The 25,920-nt window shown below is 39.6% G+C and overlaps 1 protein-coding gene across 2 annotated transcripts; it reads right to left on the reverse strand.

Moving 5' to 3' along the window:
• Positions 1-6: 6 nt before the first annotated feature.
• On the reverse strand, positions 7-25,414 carry ranbp9 (RAN binding protein 9). 2 transcript variants are annotated; one of them, XM_023396675.2, is made up of 14 exons: positions 24,768-25,414; positions 20,937-21,048; positions 18,791-18,843; positions 15,783-15,950; positions 14,517-14,539; positions 10,956-11,140; positions 7,298-7,410; positions 6,072-6,180; positions 5,256-5,410; positions 4,572-4,725; positions 3,371-3,492; positions 2,989-3,143; positions 1,519-1,630; positions 7-506 (listed from the first exon to the last, which is right to left on the reverse strand). In XM_023396675.2, the coding sequence occupies exons 1-14, from the start codon at positions 24,982-24,984 to the stop codon at positions 376-378; spliced, it is 1,809 nt and encodes a 602-aa protein (XP_023252443.1). In that variant the 5' UTR covers positions 24,985-25,414; the 3' UTR covers positions 7-375. The 2 variants fall into 2 exon arrangements, with proteins under 2 accessions (XP_023252443.1, XP_023252444.1); XM_023396676.2 differs by having other exon boundaries at positions 2,989-3,140; positions 24,768-25,413.
• Between the last annotated feature and the right edge of the window lie 506 nt (positions 25,415-25,920).

Raw genomic sequence — 25,920 nt, forward strand, 5'->3', positions numbered from 1 at the left:
GGGAGGCCAACCAAGGTGGAGGCGTGATTTCATATTTATGATGGAAAGGGAGGTGGTGGTGGTGGTGTGTGTGTGTGTGTGTGTGTGTGTGTGTGTGTGTGTGTGTGTGTGTGTGTGTGTTTGCCTGTGTTTTAAATGTAAGTGGTGTGTGTTGGCACTCTAAAGATCTGCCCAGAAACATCTCCTGGTCCTCGTGGTGTTTGTGCTGGTAAAAGCAGAACAAGAAGCGAGTGAGATGGTTCACGTTCTACTACTTGTTATCGTGCAGAGGAGCGTCTCCTCAGCTAATATGACTACACTGATGGAGGAGGTGGAGGGAGAATTGTCTGGACAGGTCCTCAGAGTCAGTGTGTGTGTGAGTGTGTGTGCACTGGGCTAGTGCAAGTAATCGTCCACAGAGGCGAAGGCGCAGGAGCCACTGCCAGTCCGTGCCATGATGGCAAGGCACTGGGCGGCCTGACCTACGGCCTGGGCCAGGGGGGGCTGCTTAGGCAGGTTGTGAGTCTCTGGAGAGGAAGAAGAGGAACAATAATGTCAGGGGTGAGGAGGTGGCAGTACGCTTCAACTTTCCACTGCTTGATGGGAAGGCGAAACTTTGGATGACATTATTGGTTATAGCAACTGGTGTAGTGGCTGGTCTGGGATCATCTTACTCAGTCACCAACATGCTGTGTTCAACAGAGCAGAACTAAAAACTCCCAAAGAGCAATGCAACAAGTATTCTAAAGTTAGGACAACTGAAATACACAATGTAATAATTAATTAATTACATGTCTTAGTTTATGTGAGTTAACACAATTATTAACAGACTGAAAAAAAAAAAAAAAAAAAGATTAAGCCTATTCAATAGACTAAACAGTGCAAATAGTCTAACAAATAAAAGGCAAAATGTCTCAGAACATTAACTCAGTTGCATTATGAAAACTAAAAGGTCAACACGGCCGACATGTTTTGGTGGCCTGTCCCATGCTGTGGCAGTGAACAAGGAGGGAGGCGGGACTACACTACACAGCACACAGTGCTTCTCTCAGCCGCACACACCAGAGTATTAACCACAGGTGATTAGTTTTGAGATGATCTGTGACTAGGAGCATTAATTCCCATTTACCAACCATGTATTTTTGATGAAAACTGGCCAATAATGACAGGCAACCGATCAACCAGGGCATCCCTAATGAGAAAGCACTGTTTTTTGTAATCACCTCTTCTTTCATCCAGCCACTCAGCTGTTACTACTCTCTCTGTATACAGTCCTCTGTCCTGCACATGCCTACTTGTAAAAATTCAATTTGAAACTCACTTACCCATGGACACGCCTAGGTTTGCGGTTTGATCGTATTTTATTGAATACAAATCTAGAGTCAAAGCCACTTATAAAATCCAAGCTTCTATCATTTGCTTCTTTTAAAAAAGGCCTGAAAGGCTGAAGTCTTCTCTCTGATGATCTTATATGTTCAAGGTAACTCTGTCAACAAATTTAAACATATTAAAGACAGACAACATGCACAGCTGACCTACCTAATATTGCACTGTTGAGAGTGGAGCAGACCGGCTCTCTCTGAATGGCGTCCAGCTGGTAGCCGACTGGGCTGTTCCAGGGGTCTGAGTAGGCCAGCAGGCTGAATGCATCCTGCAGCAGGAGACAGTGACAGCAGCAGATACCGATCACACCACAGCACACTGCCTCATTTCCTCCTCCACACGTGTTCTTACACTATGGTGCATCATCAGTCCATCAATGATGTGGAGTTCTTCTTAAAGCCTTTCACTCTTAAAGCTCACCTTTTTTCAAAGACTGGACAGAGCCAGACCAGCTGTTTCTCCATGTTTGCAAAGGTAACAAAGTCCTCCGACCAGCACCTTGAGCCCTCACTGATTAAGACATTATATCTTTTTTGTTCAATTCATTCAAATACCGAAATGTGAAAATAACAATTAGCTTTTTTGTGGTGAGTTATGTACCAAACCATTTCATGGGCGGGACCAGTAACTCCCTGGTTGCTTGGCAACTGAGCCTGGTGGTTAAAATCTGGGGATGTGGAGATTGTAAGAAGTGGCCCTTTTTAAGGCAAAAAGATGGATAAAAAAAGAGAGGAAATGGTTTCTGTTTTTTTATCTTAACCCGTTTGACGGATGTCAGATATCTCAGCTTCAGTTTTCATTTTTTATTCTAGGGTTAGAAAATCCCCTAGCTATATATAAGATACAATCCTAAATACATACTACAATTAACTCCAGGAGTACTAATACCACTAATAATAGGTTTCCCAAAATGCTTTTCAACAACCCTACAGATTCACAGCTTGCTGTGAAGCCATCAGCCTGTTAATGGTTTTCTTCTGCCCCCTAGCAGGTCAAGTTTTCATAATGCAGTTACTGCCTATGTTATTGGACTTAATGACTTTAAGTTTAAACTCATTTTCTTTCTGTAATTGCTGCTGAAAATGTCATTTAACAATCATTTGTTCCAAACCTCAGCTCAGGTTCCTACAAGTGAATTGTGTTCAGAATGAGAATCATTTTGGGCTCAGTGTTATGGCTGGGACTGGGTATGATAAGTAAAGTAAATAGTAAAGGCCTGATAAATGCTGCTGGATTGCTTAACATATTTTTATTGGACTATTTATTATTCTATTAATCACATTTCATTCCTATTTTCCTAGTTTTAATTTACACACCTTTTTTATCGATCAGTTGTTGGTCTTAATTATTTCATTTTCTTAATGGGTTTTACTTCAAACGTGTTATGTTTTATTTTTTTTTGTATGTGATGTTTTATCTTTACACTCTCCACAGTTTTTGTTGTTGCAACTTCCTTGATAACTCATGCTTTGAGCAGCACACTGGAATGAAATGTTCTATATAAATAAAGTTTTGCTTGTTTAACACAAACAGAGTTACAGAGTCTTTATCTACAGGAGAAATAACAGTACAATTAAACATGTTTACGCAGCATGGGTCATATATGCTTAGCGACGTCTGTGTTACCTTGAGCATCTTCTTGTTAGCAGAGTTCTTGCCACACTCGCGGCGGAGGTGTTCGCTCATGCTCTGGAGCTCCCTGCCGAAATGGATCATTCTCTCGATGGCCGCCTGGCTCCCGCCACACAGCTGCCTCTTGGACTGAGCAGACTCCACCTCTGCTGAGCCACAGCCAGGTCGACAGGCAAAAAAGGCATTTTTTTGTTTTGTTTTTAAAAAAAAATACAATGTAGGCTGAATGTGATGGTGCATTTACAGTACAGGTATTTAGCTGGAGTGATAATAAAGAGACTTACAATGACAGCAAGCGTAAAATAAGCCTCACAAACTGGTCCAAAGTCACTTTTACACACACACACACACACACACACACACACACACTACCCACCCATGTCTGCGTCACAGTCGTCGGGCTCAGCGGTGTGTTTAGAGCTGCCGTTGAGGAAACCATTCGAAGACGATTCTGTCACTCCGTTGGTGAAGTGGTCGACCTCCATATCCACATCGTTACTGAGGAAAAAGACAGAAACTCAGCGTGTGTGACAGTTCACAGGAAGGATTTACTCTTCAGCCACATAATATCTCTGAAAATAAAAGCGCTGAGAATCATCTGATGTGAAATACTTGCTAGCAACTAACATGTTGGAGCTCACACTCACTATTTCTTGAGAACAGCTGACACCATTTAAAAAATTACTATCATCCTGTGTGAAGAGTGTTTTGTAGAAGAGGTTCACTTTTCTGATTTTAATGCGACTGGTGTAATGAATGTGACTAAATGACACACACATGAGTTCCCTGGTTTATAGGATACCACATTATCTGGGCAAGAACAAGTCTTGTGTAGGTGTTAAGCCCAGCATCACTGATGGGTGAGCTCTGTTGCATCTGTAACCACACCCACACCCAACAGTGAGGTCACGGTGTACTAACACACCCTGGAGTTCACACTTCTACATCCCTGCGACAAGGTGGAGTCAATAAACCACTGGAGTTCAGCTGCTGTTTTTTTATTTTATCTTAGACAGGAGTGGAGCTTAGATCTAAATCTGAATATTTACTTTACAATGGCAGAGAAATAAAGATGAAGAATAATTGAATACACACTAGATGTTTTAGCTTTGTGGATTTATGACTCTCTCTTTGTGTTTCTGTGACAGCCACATAATTATTTGTCCTACAGATTGGTTACTGAATGTCAAGCAGGCGGGGTTTATTTAATATGAGCCCGTCAGCGGAAGAGGCCACAAAAGACAAGAGTGAGAGGAAGAGGAGGGAGGAAACAGAAATTTAACAAAATGAACTTCAACCCTGAAGTATTTAAATTCAGTTTTTGTCTGCTTTTATATGTTAGTTTGTTAGGCTGAGAGCTCGGCGGCAGGTTGGTCACACAGTTTTTATGCGTTTTATTATCTACCCTTTCCAATGCATTCCTACTGTTCACTCCAGTCACTGCTCTTTACCAGAAAGCAAGTGAAGAAAAGTTCATTTAGTCATCTACTTAGACAACCAGACACAGCAGCATAAATTCAGCTTTATAAGCAAATGAAATGAAATGCAGATTGTGTTAGCGAGGTTTTCCTCGGTACCTGGTTATGGGCTGTTGACTGCGGCTCCCGTTGATGCTGATGTCAGACGCTGGGAGGGTGGAGCCAGAGCCTGGGGGGCAGGGCTTGTGACTGTGAGGAGAGGAGCTGTGGCTCTTATTAGACGTCACACCATTACAGCAGTTGCTGTCAAACCCTAAAAACAACAAGAGAGATAGAAATCTTACAAGTGTGTTACGTGATAGACATGGCTCTGCAAACACTGACGAGTCCTCTAACCAATAAATGATAGATGATTTTCTTTAACATTTGTGGTTCAACAAGGTAATAATTGCTGTTAGAGGCAGCTCTGTGTCAGTGGAGGTGTGTTCAGCCAGAAAGTGAAGCATCCTCACATGAGTTTGATCACTGGACCGTTTGTGTCAATATACAGGCTGTAAAGATGTTAGCTGTAAGCTAACAACAGACCTACCAACAGTGTCTACTGTACATTTATATTACAGCTTCATAAAGTCACTCACAGTATGAGTTTTCAACTTGCACACAGTAACATTAACATTGCCTTTCTGCTTGCAGAACTGTCGATCCAGATACTGTTGGTGTTTGTATGTGTTTTCATGTGACTATAATCAGCATATTTTTCAGAACAGAAACTGAAGCCGTAAAAAGGTAATTGTCATTATCACTGGATATAAATTGGAGACGACGTCCACAGCTGGACTGTACCTGTGAGGTAGGGCTGGGAGCTGCTGGCTTTGTGGCTGGGGCTGCTGAAGGGCCGGGGGGAGCCGGGGTAAATGTCCTGAGACTTTGGGCTGCGACCTCCCAGACACCTCACCTCACTGTCTGTCCCATTCACCATCTCTATGAACTGTCTCACCCTGAGGAGGGAGGAAAAAAACAGAAGCCATAATCAAGCAAGGAAAGATTAAAAGGCAGAAAGAAGACAGGAAGGAGGAAAAGCAAAGAGTGGAGATATACAGACAAAATGAAGCAAAGATGGGATGAAAACGAGTACACAGAAACAAGCAAAGATGGAGAGAACAACAAAAGGGAAGAAAAGAAAGAAGGAGAGGGTTGAACAAGAGAAAAAGAGAACAGAAGATGAAATAATGGAATAGAAAGTATGACATAATGGAGGGGAAAACAACACAACAACAAATCACTAAATGAGAATGATAAGATCCTTCCATTAGTGATTCAAATAAGTCATCAACATTTTCCAAAACATGTCCCGTAGTAAAACTTCATCTTCTTTCATCTAAAACAATAAACAACATACAAATCACATTTGGACGTTCTCCACCTATTCTGACTTTAAAATGAAAAACTACACCTTCAACAATAATTATTGTCTTTAATATCATCTTCATTAAATACTACCCAACATTTATCAGGCTCAATAAAGGGTTCCACCAGAGGTTGGACAAACAGCTGTTAGCAACAAAAGCAACAAGTAAGAATCTTCCAATCACCCAATGTGCAATTCTTTTGAATCAATCAACTGGGAAAAGAAACATTGAAATGCAGGCTTGGTCTTACTTGAGCATGAAGAGAAGGTCTGGGTTCCTCTCCAGGAGGTTGGGGTAGAGTTGCTGGGTGGTCTCGATGGCCTCGCCCATTCTACCTGACAACACCAGCTTCTGGATCTCTGCAAACCAACAGTGAACATGTTCACATGATATAATATGGCCACCATGCTTCTCAGTGACGATGTTGTTTGTTTGACACCATCCTTATGTTTTGTTAATAAATATATATATATACATATATATATTAGAGAGAGAGAGAGAGAGAGGAGAGAGAGAGAGAGAGAGAGAGAGAGAGAGAGAGAAAATATATATAAAAAAATATATAAGATTCAAAGTGTCCATTTTCTGACTCATTGCTATATGAACATTGCTACAAAAATAGCCCAGTAACACTGCAGTTACGATAGTGGGGATTTTAAAAATTTTAATTAAGCATTTTATAGAATTGGTCACTTCATAATGAAATCACATTTGTAAAGATTTTCTTCATCATCCGTTTCTATTTTGGTGATAATTTCCACTGTCATCAAGCATCTGCCCATAGTGTTACTGACCTTTACACCAAAGATGGTGCAAGAAGAAAGAAATAAGCTGTGTCCTAATTAAACACATATTAATAACCTGACATATTATTTGGAAAGAATTGCCTTGATGGAAATGTTGGAAATATTTTATCATTGAAAACATAGTTACATTTAACACTTTAGTGTTTGATAATACAACAGCATGATGATGCAAGTTCATTCTGGAAAAAAGGGAGAGTTAAGAATGAATAGTTATTTTATATTTTTGTTCGATAAACATCAATAATTGTTGTAGAGATTGTAGTTTTATTATGTTCGATAAAAGTGTATTTTCCTCAATCTTGAGATACCTCATACATAAGCTAGACAGACATTTCCCCTGTTCATTACTGTGCACAAATGTACTGTATGTACTGCTTAAAGCTCAAGGGCCCCTCTGGTTCCTGCAGATACATAGAAACTTCCCAGCAGGGCATGCGTTGCGGGCACCTCCAATGCTACAACTCCATCCTAACAGAAACACCGAAGTGTACTTCATTTTTACTTTAATATTTCAAAAGTAATTCCCTGTTTTGCCTATAACTTGTGGCGACCATACATTCTTTTACTTCTATGAACATCAGACATACTTGCACATGAATTTCAGAATCGGATTTTAAATGTTGAGAAAACTCCTAGTTCCTAACACCAAACATGCCAACACAGGACTCACTCTGTCGGTTTTTGATGGAGGCCAGCTCCTCGTGTACGGCCTGGTCGGTGGATTTGGCAAAGGCTTCAGCCGTGGCACAATAGCTGTGGTGCACCAGGTAGGAAGCCACCATTCTGACACGACAAAAAACACAAGCGAAAAACAAAACGCTCCGATTAAACACAGCGAACAGGAGAAATCACACAGGCATGCGTACGGCAACAAGAAAAAGTAAGTGAAGCCTTTGGATTTAGCTCCTTTTATGTCTAAATTTGTCCTAAAATACGGTTGCATCTTCATGCAAGTTACAATTACAAACAATCATCATCTATTTTTAACTGATAACACACCAATTAATGTTGAATGATGTTTTCAGCATGGATAAGAAAAAGCTTGTGAACCCCTCAGCTAACAGCATCAACAAAGGTAACTGGAATCAGATGTTATCAAACCTGCAGTCTAATTAATGAAACGGGATTTGAGGTGTGGGTTAGAGCTCAAACATTAAGTTTAATTCCTCCTGAATGTTGTACGGGTCTGATCGGCAGCTACTGGCAGAGCTGGTTTGAGGTTACTGCTTCCAAAGGAGGTTCAACCAGTTATTAAATCACAGGCTTCACTTACCTTTTCCACCAGCACAGTGAAAGTTTAATGGGCGTGTTCAGTAAAGACACAAAAGATTATAACTGTTTATATGATATTAGCTTAGGGACACTGTGTTTGTCTACATTTGTGACTTACATGAAGATGAGATCACATTTTATGACCAATTAATGCAGAAAACCAGGTCATTTCAAAGGCTTCACACACAGTTTCCTGACAATGCAGATAAAGCTGATGGGTTTTAGTTTCTGTGTTACATCAGTATCTAGATAACTACTGTATATGGGGCCTGTCCTTCTGTTGGGACATGCTTATTACACACTGATGAAGTAATGTTATTCACAGAAATGTCCACTTGTAAATTTCTTGTGGAGACTTGAGCTAAAATGGGTTTTTTTCTGGTTTACTTCCATTCACAACTAAACTAGAAAACTACAAATCAAACATTCAATATGATGTGGTGATTCGAGTCCGACTGAAACAAGCAGAAACAATATTTAACCAGGCTTTAGACTAAAACACTGCAATGGTCTTGTTTTTGTAGTTTTCTTGTTCAGTTATAACATAGTACTCACCAAGTTATTTTGGAAACGCGAGCAGTGAGAGGATCGGACAGGACGTAAACAAGCTAACCGTTTATCCAGATCATCTAAACCACTTAAGTTTGAGATAAAACTGAAAATGAGTGCATGTGAAATGTCAGTAATCCTTTACTGCATGGGCAAACTGTGTGCACACAACTACTGTAAGTACAGATTGAAGCAGGAAGTCAGTTTGTAAACTGTGCTTCACAATGGACAGTTTGGGTAATAATTATGTAGGAAGGCCTTTGTTTTATGTGCATGGCTCAACTGTTGGCCGATTCCCAGTTTGTTTGATCATCGGACTGGTCGCATTTCTTGACTCGTTTGACTTCTCTTTAGTGTTAGGATTTAAATCTGTGAGTACAACATTATTATTACAATTACAAATACAAATCATCACCAAATCCATGAAAGTAAGTTGTAGGGAACAGGAACTATCCTTTAAGTGTGTGTGTGTGTGTGTGTGTGTGTGTGTGTGTGAGAAAACCGACTAACTGTTTTATGCGTTGAGTTCTGAACGGGCAGATGAGAGGGGGATGAACTGCTGGCAGCAGTGAAATCATCAAGTTACTGTTTCTGTAGGAAGACAATAACACTTCCCATCCACCAATCTGACCTGATCTTAAAAACTTCCTGTTTTCAATTCCAGGCCGTGAAGCGACTTTTCCGGCTAAAGGCAATGACTCCACTCCACTCCACCCCAACACACCCCACCCTCATCAACCCCAATCCCCATCAAATGGAGATTAAATCCATTCTGGACAAGTAATCATAGCAACAGAGTGCTAATCCCATCAGGGCATGGCATGAAGAGAAACTGAGTCCCACAGCTTTTACTTCAGGATCATGGCTCCTGCTCTCTGATGGGGAAGTGGTCCCTCTGGGCCTTGATCCTCATCTTGTCAGTAGTAATTTCCTGTCACCTACAGAATCCAATACTTCCACTAGTCTCAGTGTTCAGTTTGAACTAATATATGACCTGATAATGAAGCAAAAATAAGAGCTGACCTGACTTGACATACACTTAATGCAAAACTTGGTGCACCCTAACTGCTGAATTTAATTAATGTTCAACTTATTTTAGATTACACCTTGCATTCGGAGATCATTTCCAACAAGAGTAGAACTTGAACACTGAAAACAAAAAGAGTGACGAAGTATACGACAACAATTTTCATCAGTAAATAAAAACTAAAACATAATGTGTCAAACAAACTGAACTTAACACTGTTTTAAGTTTCACTCAGTAGAAAGCATGCTGTGGAATCACATACTGTATGCTTCTGATTTGTGATTTGTGTGATTTGTGAAGTTTATCCTCTGCTGCCCAAAAATATCTCATCTTCAGTTCATTGAGCTGCTTGACTGGTTGCACTAACAAGCAGCATGCTCCATGTGAGTGCAGTTATCTCTCTGCCAGTAAAAAATAAGCTAATGTTTACATTATCAAGCGCTGTGAATGTGGATGCAACATTAACATTACTTTCTCCTGTTTATTTCAGCAGGAATGACTAAAGAGTTTGCAATGAAAGCTGAATTTACTGAGGAGGGTGAGTCTGTTGTATTACTGCAGAACAGAGTTACATGGACACTGTGTGTGAACTGTAACAGTCTGGTATGGACAGACTGGGTTAGCGGCTTAGCACATACAGTTAACCATGGTAAACTGTACACATTACAAACAACAGTTTTTAAAAGCACAAATATAAATGAGACTCTGGTTATGGTCTGGTTCGGGTTTACACTGACTGTTTACAAAAACCCAAGAGGAGTAAACCTGAAGTCACACAGACTCACAGGTAACTCACTGATTGGACAGTTTGGGTAATTGTCATTCTGCATCATCACTGACTGAAAGGTCAGTGATGCTGCAGGTCAGTCTGCACGTAAATGCTTCTGAGGATACAAACAGCAGTTTTAACTTCTTTTGACTGATCAGGGAAAATCCCTGCATGGTTACCCATTACCATGGTTACTAATGATTCACGTAAATATGCACTTGGCTATTATAAGATCGCTTCATGAACAGTTTAAAGGCAGCAAATTGATTTAATAGTAATTTAATTTTGGAAATCAAGCTAAAAAAATTCACATATCTAGTCTCAAAGAGTCCTGTGCTTTGTCCATTGTTTTTACACTACAAATGAACAGCACCAGAGTCCACATGGAAACGGACCAAGATCCTCCGTTTCAAGCCGACTCTGTCCCATTAACTGAGCAAACACGCCACAGTTTTTTGTAATTGCACCAAACAGGTTGTGTATGAAATCACCTTAAAATTCCACAGAGAAAACTGGACTAAAATGTGTTTAGTTCCTCTTGACTAAAACTAGACTAAAAGTAACCATCAAAGAACAAAACTAAAATGCAGTTTTCAAAATCAAAATCAGTTGCCTAAATTGCTTGTATTCTAATCTAAACTCCATTATTCCATGATGAATGTGCATTGTGAAGAATTACAGAAGAATAATTCAGTTTCCCAATCCTCTTACTTCTGGATCATAGACTGCCACTCGCCCTCGCGTTCTCCGATGGGGAAGCGGTCGATCTGGGCCTGGATCTTTGTCCTCCACTCTCGCATGTAGTCCTCAATGTCAAACACAAAGGGGTGCTGGCCGAAGTTTGCGTCCACTACCTCCCCTGGAGTCTGAAGGCCCACGGTCGGGTACAAGTTGGGCTGCAGCAGAGAGAGAGAGAGATAGAGGAAAAGGGTCTGAGAATGTAATGTGAACAATAAATCAAAACAGGAAACAGTGAGAGGAAAAACAGGAAAACCCCAAATTCTCAGGAAATAAGCTACATTTACTATTATCTACAATTACCTCTTAAAACTTGATTTTACAAGCCAACAGAGATTATATAATAAAAACAGTGGTTGCAGCCTGACAGGCCATCTTTTCACAGGGGAGACGTGGTCCAAACTCGTTAAAGGGACAGTAAGTAAGATTTTTATTGCACAGATTGACTGTAATGCATCTATCAGGCTGATAGATGTACTGATTTGTTCATCAGAAGCAGTGACTCAGTGATTATATTGCAAGGTGCTGAGATTCCTGACTCTGAATCACTTTCTGTCCTTCTCTGTTCTCACGGTCTACGGGTTTATGGAACCCCAAATCACTACAACCTCCACACCACCAGATAAATGTTTCTTTCATGGATCAATACTGCATCACAAAAGCTACAGTGGGATCTCCGGTTTGGTTAGCAAAGCTGACACAGCACACATGCTACAGCTAAACCAATATTTAGCAAGGAAAGGGTAGTTTTAATTCGTCTCTCAACCTTCAGCAGCTCAGTGCTAATTAATGCAGAGAACATGCCGTTTAAAGAACAAAGCTGACATTACGCCATTATCCTGTTATTGTCAACAAATCCCACAAAATGACGAAAACCAACACTAGGTGTGTTTCCATTAAACTGCTTAATGCGCAAATTATGAACAGTTCATAATTTCTAATTTCAAATAATTTCTAATTAAGAACTGTACTTTACTTGGGTGGGCAGTCCAGGTACATTAACGGCCGCCCAAGTATATCCGCTGACTCATTTTGACATTTTATTTGTATGTTTTTTAATCCATCAGAATGACACCATTCACGATCGATTACCTATTCTCCTCTCGCTCCCCTGTACTGTTTTGTTCTGCTAATGCGCAAAGACAAACAGAAAGCGAGAAAGAGGGAAATAAGGGAGACATGTTAGAAGACGCAGACACGGTGGATAGTGAACGGACAAGTCAGTTCTCAATTCCTGTCGCTGGTCACTGAAGCTGCTGGCACAGGAAATGAGACAGCTGAGGGAGAGGCAGAAGCAGCAGGTCCCAGTGTGGTAAGAAGAGGAATGTGTCATTGCATCTTTGTCAGTGAGGAATTTTAAATAAACACAAAAGTTGTGTTAACGTTGGTCACACCAAGTCACCACATCAATGACATCGTCATGTTTAATTGGAATGATATTGCGAGAGGAAAAAATCCAGCTTCATTCACATAGCATAAGTATATCTAATCAATGGAGGATGTGGAAACACAGACCATTTGCATTTGTTTTTTCTGACTTTTCTTAAAAAAAAAAAAAGAACAAAAAAAAAAAAACATGAAAAAACAAACCTTTTATTTGGCACAAAACTGCAATGGAAACCCAGCTAATGTGTTAGTCCGTCTCTCAGTAGTTTCTGATTTCCCAACTGCCACTGGTTCCTACTGAAGTTGTAAATCTTTTAAAAAAAAAAAAAAAAAAAAAAAAAAAAAAAAAAAAACGGCTGACAAATATATAGTTTCAAGTTTACAAAAGGCTCAGTCATTTCGTAAAGCACATGGCCACTGTAGTGTAACATTACTCAAACAGGAGTAAATAATTCCTTTTGCTGGAGATGCGACTTGTTTAAGGGTTCTCCGTGCTAGTTGTTGGCATGTTGCATGTCCCTGCCAAAAGGTGAAGTACATGTCAATTTCTTGATTTGGAGAACAGCTGTTTCCTCTTTTTATTTTAAGTCCCTTACAACAGCTGTGATGAGGAGGAGGTGACTGACAAGAGGCATCCACCATGACGACTGTGTGTTTGACAGATTGTTCGTGGACTGGTACAAGTGCCCTGAAAGCATCACCAAAAGTTTTAAATCCTACTGTTTCACAATGTGGTTACAACAAAAGCTGATTATATGACGTAGCAGGGTAAGTTTGGAGTTAGAACAAGTCTTCAAAAAGAGATAGGACTGAGTCAAAGGGTTAATGAATTGGTTTCAATTGGTTGGGGAAGAAATTTGTCCCTATAAGAATAGTAGTACAAAGGTGTGAGTGTCTCTTAAAAGTTGCCTTTGTCATGGTCCAATAACCACAAAGGTCAGCTGTGCCGAGGTGACGCACTTCAGAGCACAACTCTGGATGAACATGAATGTCTGGCTCACAGCCAAGCCTGTATTGCTGCTCAATGGATTATTGTTGCGGCTAAGACTCTTATTTTCTTCTCCCTTGAAAACAGCCGGCCTCGTTCTCATTTGCAACCGAGCGAGAAGGGGGGAAAAACCACAAGAAACAAAAGGGTGTCCCTCACATTTCGATGCAGTTAATACATGCATGAATCCTATTAGAATCAATGTCCACTTTTTGTGGGAGCCGTTTACATAATGAAGCATGGGAGCTGATGGGGGTGAGACTCGCCTGATGATGAGCCACAACAACACAATGCAGCACAAGTGATGTCCTAAACAGGATTCAAAACGTTTTATTCAACTAGTATTTAAACGTTCAGTAACTTATTTTTTGGCTACTAAGTGGCAGCAGAAACCAGCTGTAAACCAGACTCTGACATTGCCTTTGGTTGAGATGATTTGGTAAACTCGTTAGCAGTTGCTTAAACACTCGTCCAGCAGACATGAAGCAACATAAGCATTAGGAGTCATGTTTCTGACAAGCTGATGACTGTTATCTCCGTTTTATCTTTTAAAGGCCTGAGAAAATTATTTAGCTCTTTAGCTGCTAAATGCTCCATCACGTTCACCAGCTAATCTCTAACTTTGTCTGGCTGCTGTTTTCTGCTGGATCGATAGTTGGGAGTGCGTTTATCAGACATTTTCTTCCAGAAAAAGCTGTTTGCTACAGCTGAAAACAAGGCAATGGAAGACACAAGAATAAATCAAAACCGTGAAACCAAAACAATGAGCTGAAAGATGTTATAAAAGCTCCCTGTAAGAGTGTGGGTTTGTCATGATGAGCGACCCCTTTTGCAAACAAGCAGATTAGTATTATTATGTGATTTAAGATAGTGTAGTACTTGACAATGTTAATTTCAGGCGAAATCTGCCCAAACTTGTTTCTCCCACTGTGCCCTCTTTTTTCCAGGGAACCACCAAATCTCTGATCCGCATCTGAAGCTCACAAATTTCCAGCCTCCGATCCATTTTGCAGTGTAAACATTTTGACTACAGTGGACATTCTGAAGGACATGAAGCATTTCTATAAATAGCCCCGCATCCTACAGCCCTGATTAATTATGGAAACTAGAAGAAAAAGATTTCATTACAACACAGAAGTGAACTGAATGTGGGTACTTACTGGTAGGTCTGTGAAGGCAATACCTGCAAAGGAAGAAGGAAAGTGTCAGCATGAAGGAGAGCAGTCTTTCCTACATCTGCACACACCAGTAGGACACAGTCACTGTGTTTACATGTACTGAGCTAATCTGGTTACCATCATCTTTCTGCAGAAACCTGTTTTTTTTAATTTCATGTAAATAAGAAAGACATTGGAAACACATTACCCAGGCATGTGTGGCAGAATTTGTACAGTACAGAAAAACAAAAAAAAAAAGATTATGACTCTAAGCAGTGTGGTCTCCCACTGGACCCTGAGGTGAGTTTAGTATGGAAGGGAGGGGTGTGATCAGTAACTAGTTCAGTGTAAATGTAGGTTTTACAGTAGCTATGTTAATGTGGAGTATAAACAAATTCTCAGATTTCCTGTCCACATTGTTTTCCATGAGAGCGTGAGGGTTCCTGAATTTTTGGCAGGAAATTGCACTTAATTTGTTGCTTATAGTGGGGTACACATTTAGTCACCCTTTATGTACAAAAAAATGAATGATGTAACAAATTAGAATTACCACCTCGTGGTTGTCTGTCTGCGCCAATCTAGTGGACTAGTTTCAGGTAACATCCCTGTTTATCCAGAATCATTTGAAATATTAACCAATTTGTGTGAGGTCTTGAGTAATGGCTAAAAAGTGTTTTGTGAGGCCACACTAACCATGACCTTTCATCTTTAGCTATCAAAGTCTAATCAAGTCATCGTTGGGTCCAATGAACATTTGCACAAAACTAGAAGAGATTCCCTTGAGGAGTTCTGGAGATATTGCATTCACAAGGCAAAAATCATGTTTTGTGAGGTCACCATGACCTTGACCTTTGACCACCAAAATCTAATCAGTTCATCCTTGAATCCAAGTGAATTTTTGTGACAAATTTGAGGAAGTTCCTTCTAGGCGTTGCTGAGATATCATGTCAATGAGAATGGGACGCTGTCTCCGGCGTGGAGGCATGAAAATAAAAAGAACCTAACTCCTGCACACTGTCTTGCTTGCGGCTGGCTGATTGAATCAGTTGTGCAGTATTTACACTCAGGAAATAAGTAAACCATAAACCAGCAGGAAGTGCGCCGTGTACATCGGGTTTTTCCTGTTTACATAGGTTGTGATGGCCTCATGTGTCCATAGTAGTAAATACCAAATCATTATAATTGTGTACCGACAATACTTTCCCACAGGTAACATACACAGACCTATACAATAGCATATCAGTTAAAAATGGTTTCTGAGCTCCATACCTAGGCTGTGGCCATTCTTTGTGTAGAAGCAGGTGTTGTTGATGAGGTTAACGCAGCAGCCAATCACGTCGCCTGTTGTAAACGTGGGTCCGTAGGGTTGCCCAGTGCCGGACGAGCAAAAGGAGTGGCCGTCGTCTCCGTGGTAACCATATGAGTGCTTATCCCAACCTGAAGGATGTGAATGCAAAAGTGTTCAAATATGAGTGCTATGCAGGCAGCGAAAAGATGGTTGAACCTGACATGACATTCAAACAACACAGAGGCCTCGCAAAGAAATTAGGGATGACACACTGAAGTCAAATACAGGATGCAACCGCAGCAACATGGACACAATTTGTCCCTTGCAAACATGATGCATAAGAGCAAAAGCTATGAAACGAAATGTGAGGATGACCTGAGTGCTGTAACCAAGTCTACTGCAAAAGTAATTAAAATGTAAATGTATGATTTGACAAAATGCTAATGTAGAGTTTCAACTAATCTGCACCGTCTCCCTAAGAAAAATATCAACCACGCACTGACAAAGACGACGGAGTGTTACACTGGACACTGGAAACAAGGTAATCAAACTCCAGAAATCCTGTTTTAACCACAGTTTGTGTGTCTGTGGTTTTGTGGGGAAATATTTACAGCAGTGCAAACAAACCAAGTCAGAAATTCATGCTATGCTTTTTAAAAAAACTTAACCAGTCCAGAAAGTAGAAGTTTAGTCTCATTATTCCAAAGCTTCAGTAAATACCCGTTTGTGTGAGGGTTGTCAAGCTGAACTGTTCGCACACCCTCACCCACAAAACCTTAAAATGAGGCTGCAGGGGTTCAATGCCTTGCTCAAGGACAGTAAAGAAGGATACATGACTGACTGCTGATGATGAGCACTGTACGGAAACTGAAACTGCAACATGACACTTCAGAAATCACGCTTTTCAGTCTGTGGGACAGCATGTTGTTTTCACTGTGGCTGCACAACGACACGGCTCATTCAGCTTCGCCACAAAACTGGATACGAGCCCAGAATTTGGAGATTTTTAGCATTTTGACCTTCATTTCTTTCTTTGGCTGTTGACTCCCTCACCTACCAGACTGCAGATCAGTTTTGTTTCTCTACTCTTAACTTAACATGAGTAAATATCAGTTGTGACGAGCATAAAAACAGAAAAAAATCCAATAATTTTATGTGATGAACAAAAATGTGTTAAAATTAAAAAGCTCCAAAATACAAGTTCTGTAAAAGTTCAAGAGAATTAAACTGTGTGTGTGTGTGTTGAGCATTTGTCCGATCCTAGTTTCAGAGGGAGAGGGGAGGAAGCAGCAGCCTCTGCTGCAGCATGGACGGCCTCTTGCCTGTTTTAAATTTTACAAACCAAGTGGCAGGATCCTGTGAGTTACTGTTGAGCTGCAGAATTAATCCTGCTGTTGCCACATTCATCACTGGAAGAAAGCACTCAACTCTGTAGCAGTCTGGCATCGGTTCCTCACAATTAGTGAATTTTCATTAGCATCTATCCATCAGCTGGGACTCTGCAGTCTGCACAGGGCCTCTTGTTATCTTTGTAAGGAGAGTCTGGAGCTCTTGGGTGGGTCCAGTTCTCAGATTGGTGAAGGGGTGCCGGGGCTCCTGTTTGGCCTGATAACCTCAGTGGACAGAGCTGAGCTGACGACTTCCAGCACTGTGTTGATGGCACCATGTCATGGCAAAGAGAACCAGTAGCAGCAGAAACTCTAGATACCAGTTTTAAAACTGTGCCCTCTTACATTTGTTTATGTTGCAGAGAATTGTTGAAGCATTTTCCCCGAAAATCAAATTAAACCATATAAATTAGATTATTAATAGATTACAAATAGCACGTGTAGTCATGGATGTATTAAGAACACACAGTCAAAGATAGGGTTTGTATAAAAGTTGCCGACTCTGCATATGATCAAAAAAGTATTTTAGATTTAGGACCATACACCAATTCTTCTCCAGCTGAGCCAGTTGAGAGCATGTGTGTTAGAGACTCACTCTGAGCAGACTGACGTCCTGCATACGTAAATGCAACGAAATTACAGCAGTTCCTTTTGTAACCACATCTGAACTTGTTTGTATTTTTGCATCCAATACATACGTTGATGTGAGATATTAACTAAAGAAAAAACATAGGGAAAACAACACTTCATACTTCCAAAATATTTAAACTGCCGTGCCATCTCAATTTTACTAATTTCCATGTTGTCTTTTCGTTCTGCACATTTCCCTGGAGTACAGAGTGCCATTAAAATTTTCTTTTAGGTGAATGCATCAGGAAGTCTTCCACACACTCTTACATACAGTCATTTGCCTGCACCAGAAATTCACAGTACACATCTGTGGAAATCATTTTTACCTCCAAAGAGGATGTTTCTCCAAAGATTTGTTTATTTGTCAGCAGGATTACACAAAAAGAACTGAACCTGGTGGAGGGATGGGGGGTGGGCCAGAGACAAACCCATAAAACTTTGGTGCAGATCTAGAACATTTACTATATAAATGTGATTTTTACTGGTGCATGTTGTTTGACATTGGTCTGTGATCTCTCAGTGTCCTGCTAGTTGTTTTCTTATTCATTATCTTTTGGCTTGTTTGTTTGTTTTTATAGTGTACCTATAGGCACATGGTAGGGGAGAGAACACCTTCCCTGAATGGAACTACCACATTCATTCATTTCCCTGACAACTCCAGGCTTGTCACACATGTAGAAATCCTGTATTTCAGCCTCTCCAACAATAGGAATAGATACATGCATAATCAGATAATTGACAAATAACACATTGAAATTAATGGTCTGTCATTCACAGTCACACCTACATCCAGTGCATTGAAGGCCAACCTCATTCTCGACTGGACAACAAGTTCACAGACAAAATGACACCTACACAAATGCAAAAGACTGCTAGTGTAATATAGAGTAGACACATACAGACAACAGACACACCCAAAGGCAGCAGCAATAGACACTGACATGAAACAAATACACAAAGTGTCATCTTACCAGGGAGTCTGTTCATGTTTACACCCTGAGCTGAAAGGCCAATGCCCATGTACCTGTGAAACAGACAGTTGAGTAAAAATGTAAAATCATGCATGACCGATAAACATCCTAAATACCTCACCATCTCCCATATCTGATTGTCTGTAGCCATGGTTACAGCCTGTGAGATTGTTATATTCAGTATGCATCTTGGGCTCACGAATGTCTGTACAGAATTTCATCAAAAGCTAACAATAGTTGTAGTTATTGTGCTAGCTAGAGCGGCAATGATTAGTCCATTGATCTAGTAGTTGACTGAAAGAAAATTAATTAGCAACTGTTTTAATTATTGATTTTTCAAGCAAAAATACCAAATATTTCATAGTTTGAGGATTTGTTGCTTTTCTTCATCTAATGTGATTCTTAAATGAATATTTTGGGGTTTTGAACTGTTGGTCAGACAGAAGTAGACATTTAATGACATCATCTTGTGCTCCGGGATATTGTGTTGGCCATTTTTCACCATTTTCTTATGTTTTATTGTCCAATTGAATAATCAGTTAATTGATAAAATGATCAGAAGATTAAATGGATAATGAAAAAAAATCTTTAGTTGCAGCCCTTAGCAGAGATACAAGCATTTGTCTCAGGCTTGAAATATTGGACTGATAGACTGACTGAACCATCCCTGGTCCCAAACTGCTAGTTTATGTTTAAATATCCAATTAAACTTTTGAATCAAATAATGCTTAAATTCCTGTTTCCTAACAGGCACTACACAACAGAAATCCAACTAAATGTGGAAAAGTTTTTGGATCATCAAAGTATTCAAACATCTCGGGGTCAAAGAGGATAAATTGGTTGAAAAGAACCAAGTCATGTGACTTTTGGCTGTTAAACTGTAAAGCGAGGCCCTTGAAGACAATTGAAGACTCAATTTCAGATTACAGATTGACCTCTAGCCTTATGAAGATTTAATCATGCTTTCACTTCATTAGACTTTTGGTGTTAAGCAGTTTCCTGATGTGAATATCTAAAAATCAAATTTTCTTTACAAGATATGTACTTCTAAGAATCTAAAGTATGAAGAGAAGGAGAGCAAGACTATTATCTACTGTCAGCCATAATTTTTTCCTTTAGATTTCTTTTCTGATCTGCCACCAACAGATGAGATAATTAGGGCTTCCTACAACAGAAAAAAATAAACTGCTTTAGTTCTCCCCCTTGCCCCAGTTATCTGCACCAAACTAACTACAATACATACAAGTATAGCTACATATTGACTTGGTTAAAATCCTGATGCAAGTTTTTGCCTTAAACAACAAGCAGCTACAATAAGAGCCGCAGTGCTGGAGGACTACAGTGCATATAAATCCACATTAGATTAGTCAGTTGTTTAACCTTCAATTGTTACCAGTATTTTAAAGCTTTGACCAACTGTACACTTTGTGTAAAATGGTACATCATCTGATGTGAGCGGCTTATTAATTATGATAGTTGAGTCTATAGGCAATCTAGTGGATAAACAATATCTAAAGCTAGTGGCCCCTCAAGACTGTAAAGTCTAAACAGTCCATCCATTTTTGCTGTTAGCATAGCTGTAGATTTGGCTAAGTGTTCATTAGCATTGGTGTAAAGCTCTACTGTGCTATGAGCTCACTGCTTATGTCTTAATATTGGTTTATGAATATATAACAAGGAAACATGTTAACGTTCTTAGCGTGTAGCAATTAGCATGTTCGTAAGCATGCTAATGTGCATATAGATGGCATGTTACTATGCTAACATTTACCATGTAACATTTTAAGCTAATTTTATTATTTCAACCATGAAAACTGCAGCTGAATGAAATATTGTATGTTACTGGGGAAAAAACAAACAAACAACTAATTTCAGGTGGTAGTTTTACAGGAACAGTTTGGAACTGAATTGTTAGATAAGTGAACTGTTCACCCGCTGCTGGTGATAATGAAAAGTCAGTGGCTCTACAGAACTCACTGAGATTCATCCAAACTTCAGAGTAATCAATCAAACAGCTGTTGAGATATTTTACTTTGGACAACAGTGTTGGAGAAACCTTCAGGATGCTGCCATCCCTTGAGCCAAGCGGCTAACGTAGCTAAAGTGTTGAAATTAAACGTTTTGCTTTGTTGTTATAAGTGCTTACCCATCTCGGCCTTTACTGATGATCTTCACCTCAAAGTAGTAGACCCCGCAGGCAGCTGGGATGGGGTGGGTGGCCCGTACAGATGCTGCATCTTTAGGGGTTTTGCCATGACCTTAGGGTGAGGGTAAAACACAGACACCAGAACAAAAGGGTGTGGTTATTATAAATCATTCCATTATCATGAAGGGATAGAGATGCAGAATGTGAAGACAGCCAAAACATTTCTACAGCTACTTAGGCTGATGATGACCAGCAGTTTTGATTCACTTTCATTCAAAGCACAGTGCAGGATTGTTTGTAGACTGTCAGCACAAGTGGCTGTGGAGGAGATTAAACCACAAAATCCTGACAATGATGAAGCCAGCTCAAACCATGTGTTCAACAAGCAGAGAGCATACAGTTCCAGTAGTTTTCAATGTCAAAGTTTTAACCCATGAACGCTGACCATACCTGCCAGTTATTCCCCTACAGTGAAAGAATACTAGACTGAGCAGATAATGTCAAAGTTGCTGTCAAGTTGGATCAGAACAGAAGTGGCGCTTCTACAGAGAAACCATACCATAAATATTGTACAACCTAAATTGTGTACTAAAAAGAAAGAAAACAGCCTGAACACAAAAGTGCTTATACAAATATCTGTTCGGGTAAATGTGTACTAGTAGTATTTTGAGTACAATAATTGCCTAATTTACATTCTGCAAATGATTTATATATGGTCTGACAGATATTCCACATGAAACGAGGTGTTGCAAAGGGATGTGGAGAGGGACTTGCTTTTAAGTTTAAAAAAAATAAATAAATAAGAGGGAGAATTGCCTCTGTGATCCCAAAATATATAACGCAGTTTTACTAGATGAAATTTTTATGAATACGCTTGAGCACAAGATGGTTCAGTGGTTGTAAAATTATCACCTTAAATGCTCTGAATCTGAAACCTCCTGGGTTCTGGGCTGTGAAGCAGCTCGTGCTGCTAAGCTAACATAAGCTCAAGCAGCTACAATGCAGAGCTGTCAACAGCATCATTAGTTGGGTATCAAATGTTTCCACTGTCAGATGTTACTAAGCTGCAGTTTGTAGTGATTCCAATAAGTAAACAACTTGGTTGCTGTTATTAATAAGGTTTTAAATGTCATGATTATACTTGGAAATACTGAGTAATGTCAAGTTTCTTACTATAAAAGCTAAAGCTAAAGAGCTTAAACACACAGTTTTGACTGTCGTAAACAAGCTGTTTATTCAGAAGTTGGTTTGGAAAAGATCTCTCAACAACAAAGGAGTGCATTATTTTATCTAATTAGTTTTCATTTCGAAACAAGATATGTTTATGATAATATTAGATATAAACTTATCTCGTTTAATGCTATGTAGATCAAAACAAAAGGCTTGACTTAAATCTAGAAGAAATAATCACAATTTAAATCTCAAGTGAAATAAAAGAAAACCACAAAATCACAATCAGATATTTTTCTCAAATTGTTCAGCTGTAAGACAAGGCATTTCTTATTACATAGGTTGTATGAACTATAGCAGGTTAGCTGTCAAAAGTTGTTAAGACTTGACCATCTCACCAGAAGTCTGTTTCAAGGAGCAGGTTTAACTAGCGATCTGGGCGATATTGCTTAGGAATACCCAGGAGCCACTCAAATCTGGAAAATGGCCTTGAGTAGATGGACTTAAATAAAAGTTTTCACCTCCATTTTACATTTACTCATGCGACAAAATGGTTGCTTGAGGAATACACCATTATTGTGCTGAAAATGGGAAAAATATAATATTATGAACAGGGCCTGTATTCAAAAGTCAGGTTTCAAGAATATTATAATTTTCAAATTTTAATTAATATTTGTTGAGATTCATTTTTTAAAACCATAGAATCAATCATTTTCATCCATAAAATACCATAAAATAGGGGAAATTGCCAATCACAAACCAACCCTAACCCTTTTTGCTCACTAAAAGAATTAAATGATAATTAATAACCTAAATTGCTGGTGATTCATTTTGGTTTGACTTATTGCTCGACTATATGAAGGTAGGCGCATTACTGTGTTGTTTAATCTAATATTTTCATGCTTATTTCTACTTTTGGGGATAAAGTCTTCTGACATGCTTTAGCTGTTCAAAGATCTGACACAGTTGTGATGAGTATGTTAATTATATCATCATCATCTGACAAATATATGACATCATTGCAAATAATAATAATAATAATAATAATGATGCTATTTTCTAACACTGCATTGCTGCAGTTCTTGGGGCTATTCTCTATGTCTATCATCATTATCTATATTAAACTGATATTTTTCTCAGTTATTTTTTATTTAATTGTTTGTTTTATAAAAAGTGGGAATAGTGGGAAATCCTCATTGTGATTTCCCAAAGCAGCCAAGGACATGTTAAAATGTCTGGTATTGTCCAAGCAACACTTCTAAATCAAAGTTTTTCAGTTTATCATTATTATTATTTTTACAGAATTAGCAAAAACAGAGAATATTTGTATTTCTATACCTGAAACCAATTAATTGTTGAAATTGCCTCAAGCGATGAATCAATTATCCAAATAGTTGCAGATTACTCATTTCAGCTCTGGTACTTGTGATATGTGAACTTGAGTGACATTCAGTTTAAGTAACAAAATAACTGGTGGAAGATTGTGTTAATTGGGTTTTAGATGACAAAGCATTTAAGTGTTGATTATGTTAATTATAAACGTTAACATATCTATCTTGAACAACGTTTAATTTACTTCATTTTCAACCTATTATGTCCATGATTTAGATCCCATCCAGAGTGTACCAAAGTACTGGGACATTTGACATAGTAAAACATAGTTAATCACAGTCAGACTCAAATGTTCAGCTTGACTCTGCTGTGGAAATACAGCATTCAAAAAGAGTGACTTTTAAAGTGGTGATCTGTGTTTGCTCCCTGCTGGTGGTTCATGTAAAAGTTCCAATATGTGAATTCTAAAGTTACTCAACATATGCATACCTGTTGTAAGATATCCAGGTGGATTTGCAGTACAAATACAGAGCATTCTAGCTGTAACAAGGAAGAGTGTGTGTTGAGAGCCAGTCAGACTCAGAATAGTAGAACACACCCAGGAAGCACAGTTACAGCTTGTTTTTTTAAACATTAGCCTTTTCTTGTAGGCCTGCACCAAAACCCTCTTGATAGCTTTGCTAAGCAAATGGTCCAACCTGAATGTCAGACAAGACACTTAATATCTAACCCTTAGCAACACAGAACTATATATACCAATACTGTCATCAATAACTACTTCAGTGGAAGCTTGTCAATCCTTCAAAGTAACTTAAGCTAATCATGATATTTGACACTGTGTATTTCCTGTCATTTAATCACCTAATAATGCTACATTAGCCTACCAAGAGGCTCTCTAGTCCTATCCATTTTGGCTAACGCTAAACGGAATGATTATATGCCTCATAACGAGCCTAACCAGCAGATACATTATTTTAGATAGTACTTTGTTTGACAATGATTACATGTAAATTGTTACATTTCAAAAGACAGCATGACAGATGGTCCGCCTTGAAAGTATTCATGGTGACAGTTCATAGAGCTATAGACGGGGAAGCTAACGAGCTAGTAGGTCAGTTTTGGCTGTGGATACACCTCGCCAGCTGGTCGGGTTGCAAGATGTCCTCTGCCTTGTTGTTGATGAAGCTGCTAGCCTAGCCCACTTTGTTTTTAGCCACAACGGCAGCTGGCTTTGATCCGTTAACCGTCAAGCTAAGCTAACGTTAGCAACCTAGGCGTTAGCCTTGGGTAATAAAAGTGCTAAAATGAGCATACGTCTTTGTGTCATACCTTTATAGTGTACGCGGAGATTGTTCTGAGAGAGCCCGATGTAGCTAAACTTGTCCTTCGGGCTCCAGGACCGAGGAAGCGGAGTCTCGTTTTCATTAACGGCTGGATAGAGCCGTCGGAGTCGCTGGTTGAGCTCCTTTTCCTGCTCGTTCAGAGCTGCGTCTCCGTGGACAACAACCGACATGAGAAACCCACAGCCGGACGACTGTCCAGACATGGCTACGACACGAGTATTAGTGAAATGGCTTGTCAGCAACAAGCCAGAGCCACTTGTGTCAGTCAGTGTCAAGTTTGTTAAGGAGGAGGAGGTGGTGGTGGTGGGGGGTTTAGCAAAGCTAGCTAGCTAGCAGGCTGAGCTAACTGGCTTCGCTGTTCGTAGAGGCAGCCAGAGCTGGTTAGCCGAGTAGCTAACCTAGCTAACGCGTTCGGCTTGGCCAGCACAGGCAAAGCGATCGCTGGAATGGCTCAGGTTGACATTAGCTCACACAACGCCACTAGAAGAAGATGGTCTGCCGCACAGGATCTGAAGAAAGTGGGTAGAAGACAGAGGAGCGAGTCGTTGCTGGGAGCAAAGTAGGAACTAACGTTAGGCTAGACGGATCGACTAAGTCTGAGGAGCTCGGCTAGCCTCGATCTTTTGTTTGTTGTCGGAGCGTTATACGCGAATCTGATTGGCTGACAACGGCTCCACTCACTTCCTATGGGAATGTGAAGTATATACACAGAATGAGCAGTGGATGTGCAGCAGACAGGGCAACAACTCATCAATAGACTTACAAGGTAGGCACAGTCACTGACTCATCATCAACATCAGTATTCTGTATTCATCACTTCTTCTTAAGCAATATTATTTTATCATCACTCTGTCCTGTACATCTATTATGCTGCCTTTTCTTAATTTCTGATTTAGATTTTTTTTTCTCTCTTGCTCTCTGTGTGCCCATTTATTCAGTGTACAATTAATTTACTGTATCTGTCTATCTGATATGTTTCACCTAGGGATTTTATTCTGATTTGATCTTTTTTTTCCCCATTTACAGTCATTTAAATCAACTGTTAAGACTTTTATCTTTTTCTGTTATCATCATCATCATCATCATCATCATCATCATCAATAGAGCTTGAATTGGAACGTACTTAAAGAGGTTTACCT

The sequence above is a fragment of the Seriola lalandi genome, unplaced genomic scaffold, assembly GCF_002814215.2.
Source record: "Seriola lalandi dorsalis isolate HSWRI2012SDOR001 ecotype SW California unplaced genomic scaffold, Sedor1 jcf7180002054982, whole genome shotgun sequence".
NCBI lineage: Eukaryota > Metazoa > Chordata > Actinopteri > Carangiformes > Carangidae > Seriola > Seriola lalandi.

Coding starts and splice junctions, on each gene's coding strand:
- ranbp9 (XM_023396675.2), bottom strand. CDS start 24,984: ATGTCTGGACAGTCGTCCGGCTGTGGGTTTCTCATGTCGGTTGTTGTC. Junction 7,411..10,955: donor TGGCAGTCTATGATCCAGAA/GTAAGAGGATTG, acceptor TTGTCGTGTCAG/AATGGTGGCTTCCTACCTGG. Junction 5,411..6,071: donor GACCTTCTCTTCATGCTCAA/GTAAGACCAAGC, acceptor CTCCCTCCTCAG/GGTGAGACAGTTCATAGAGA.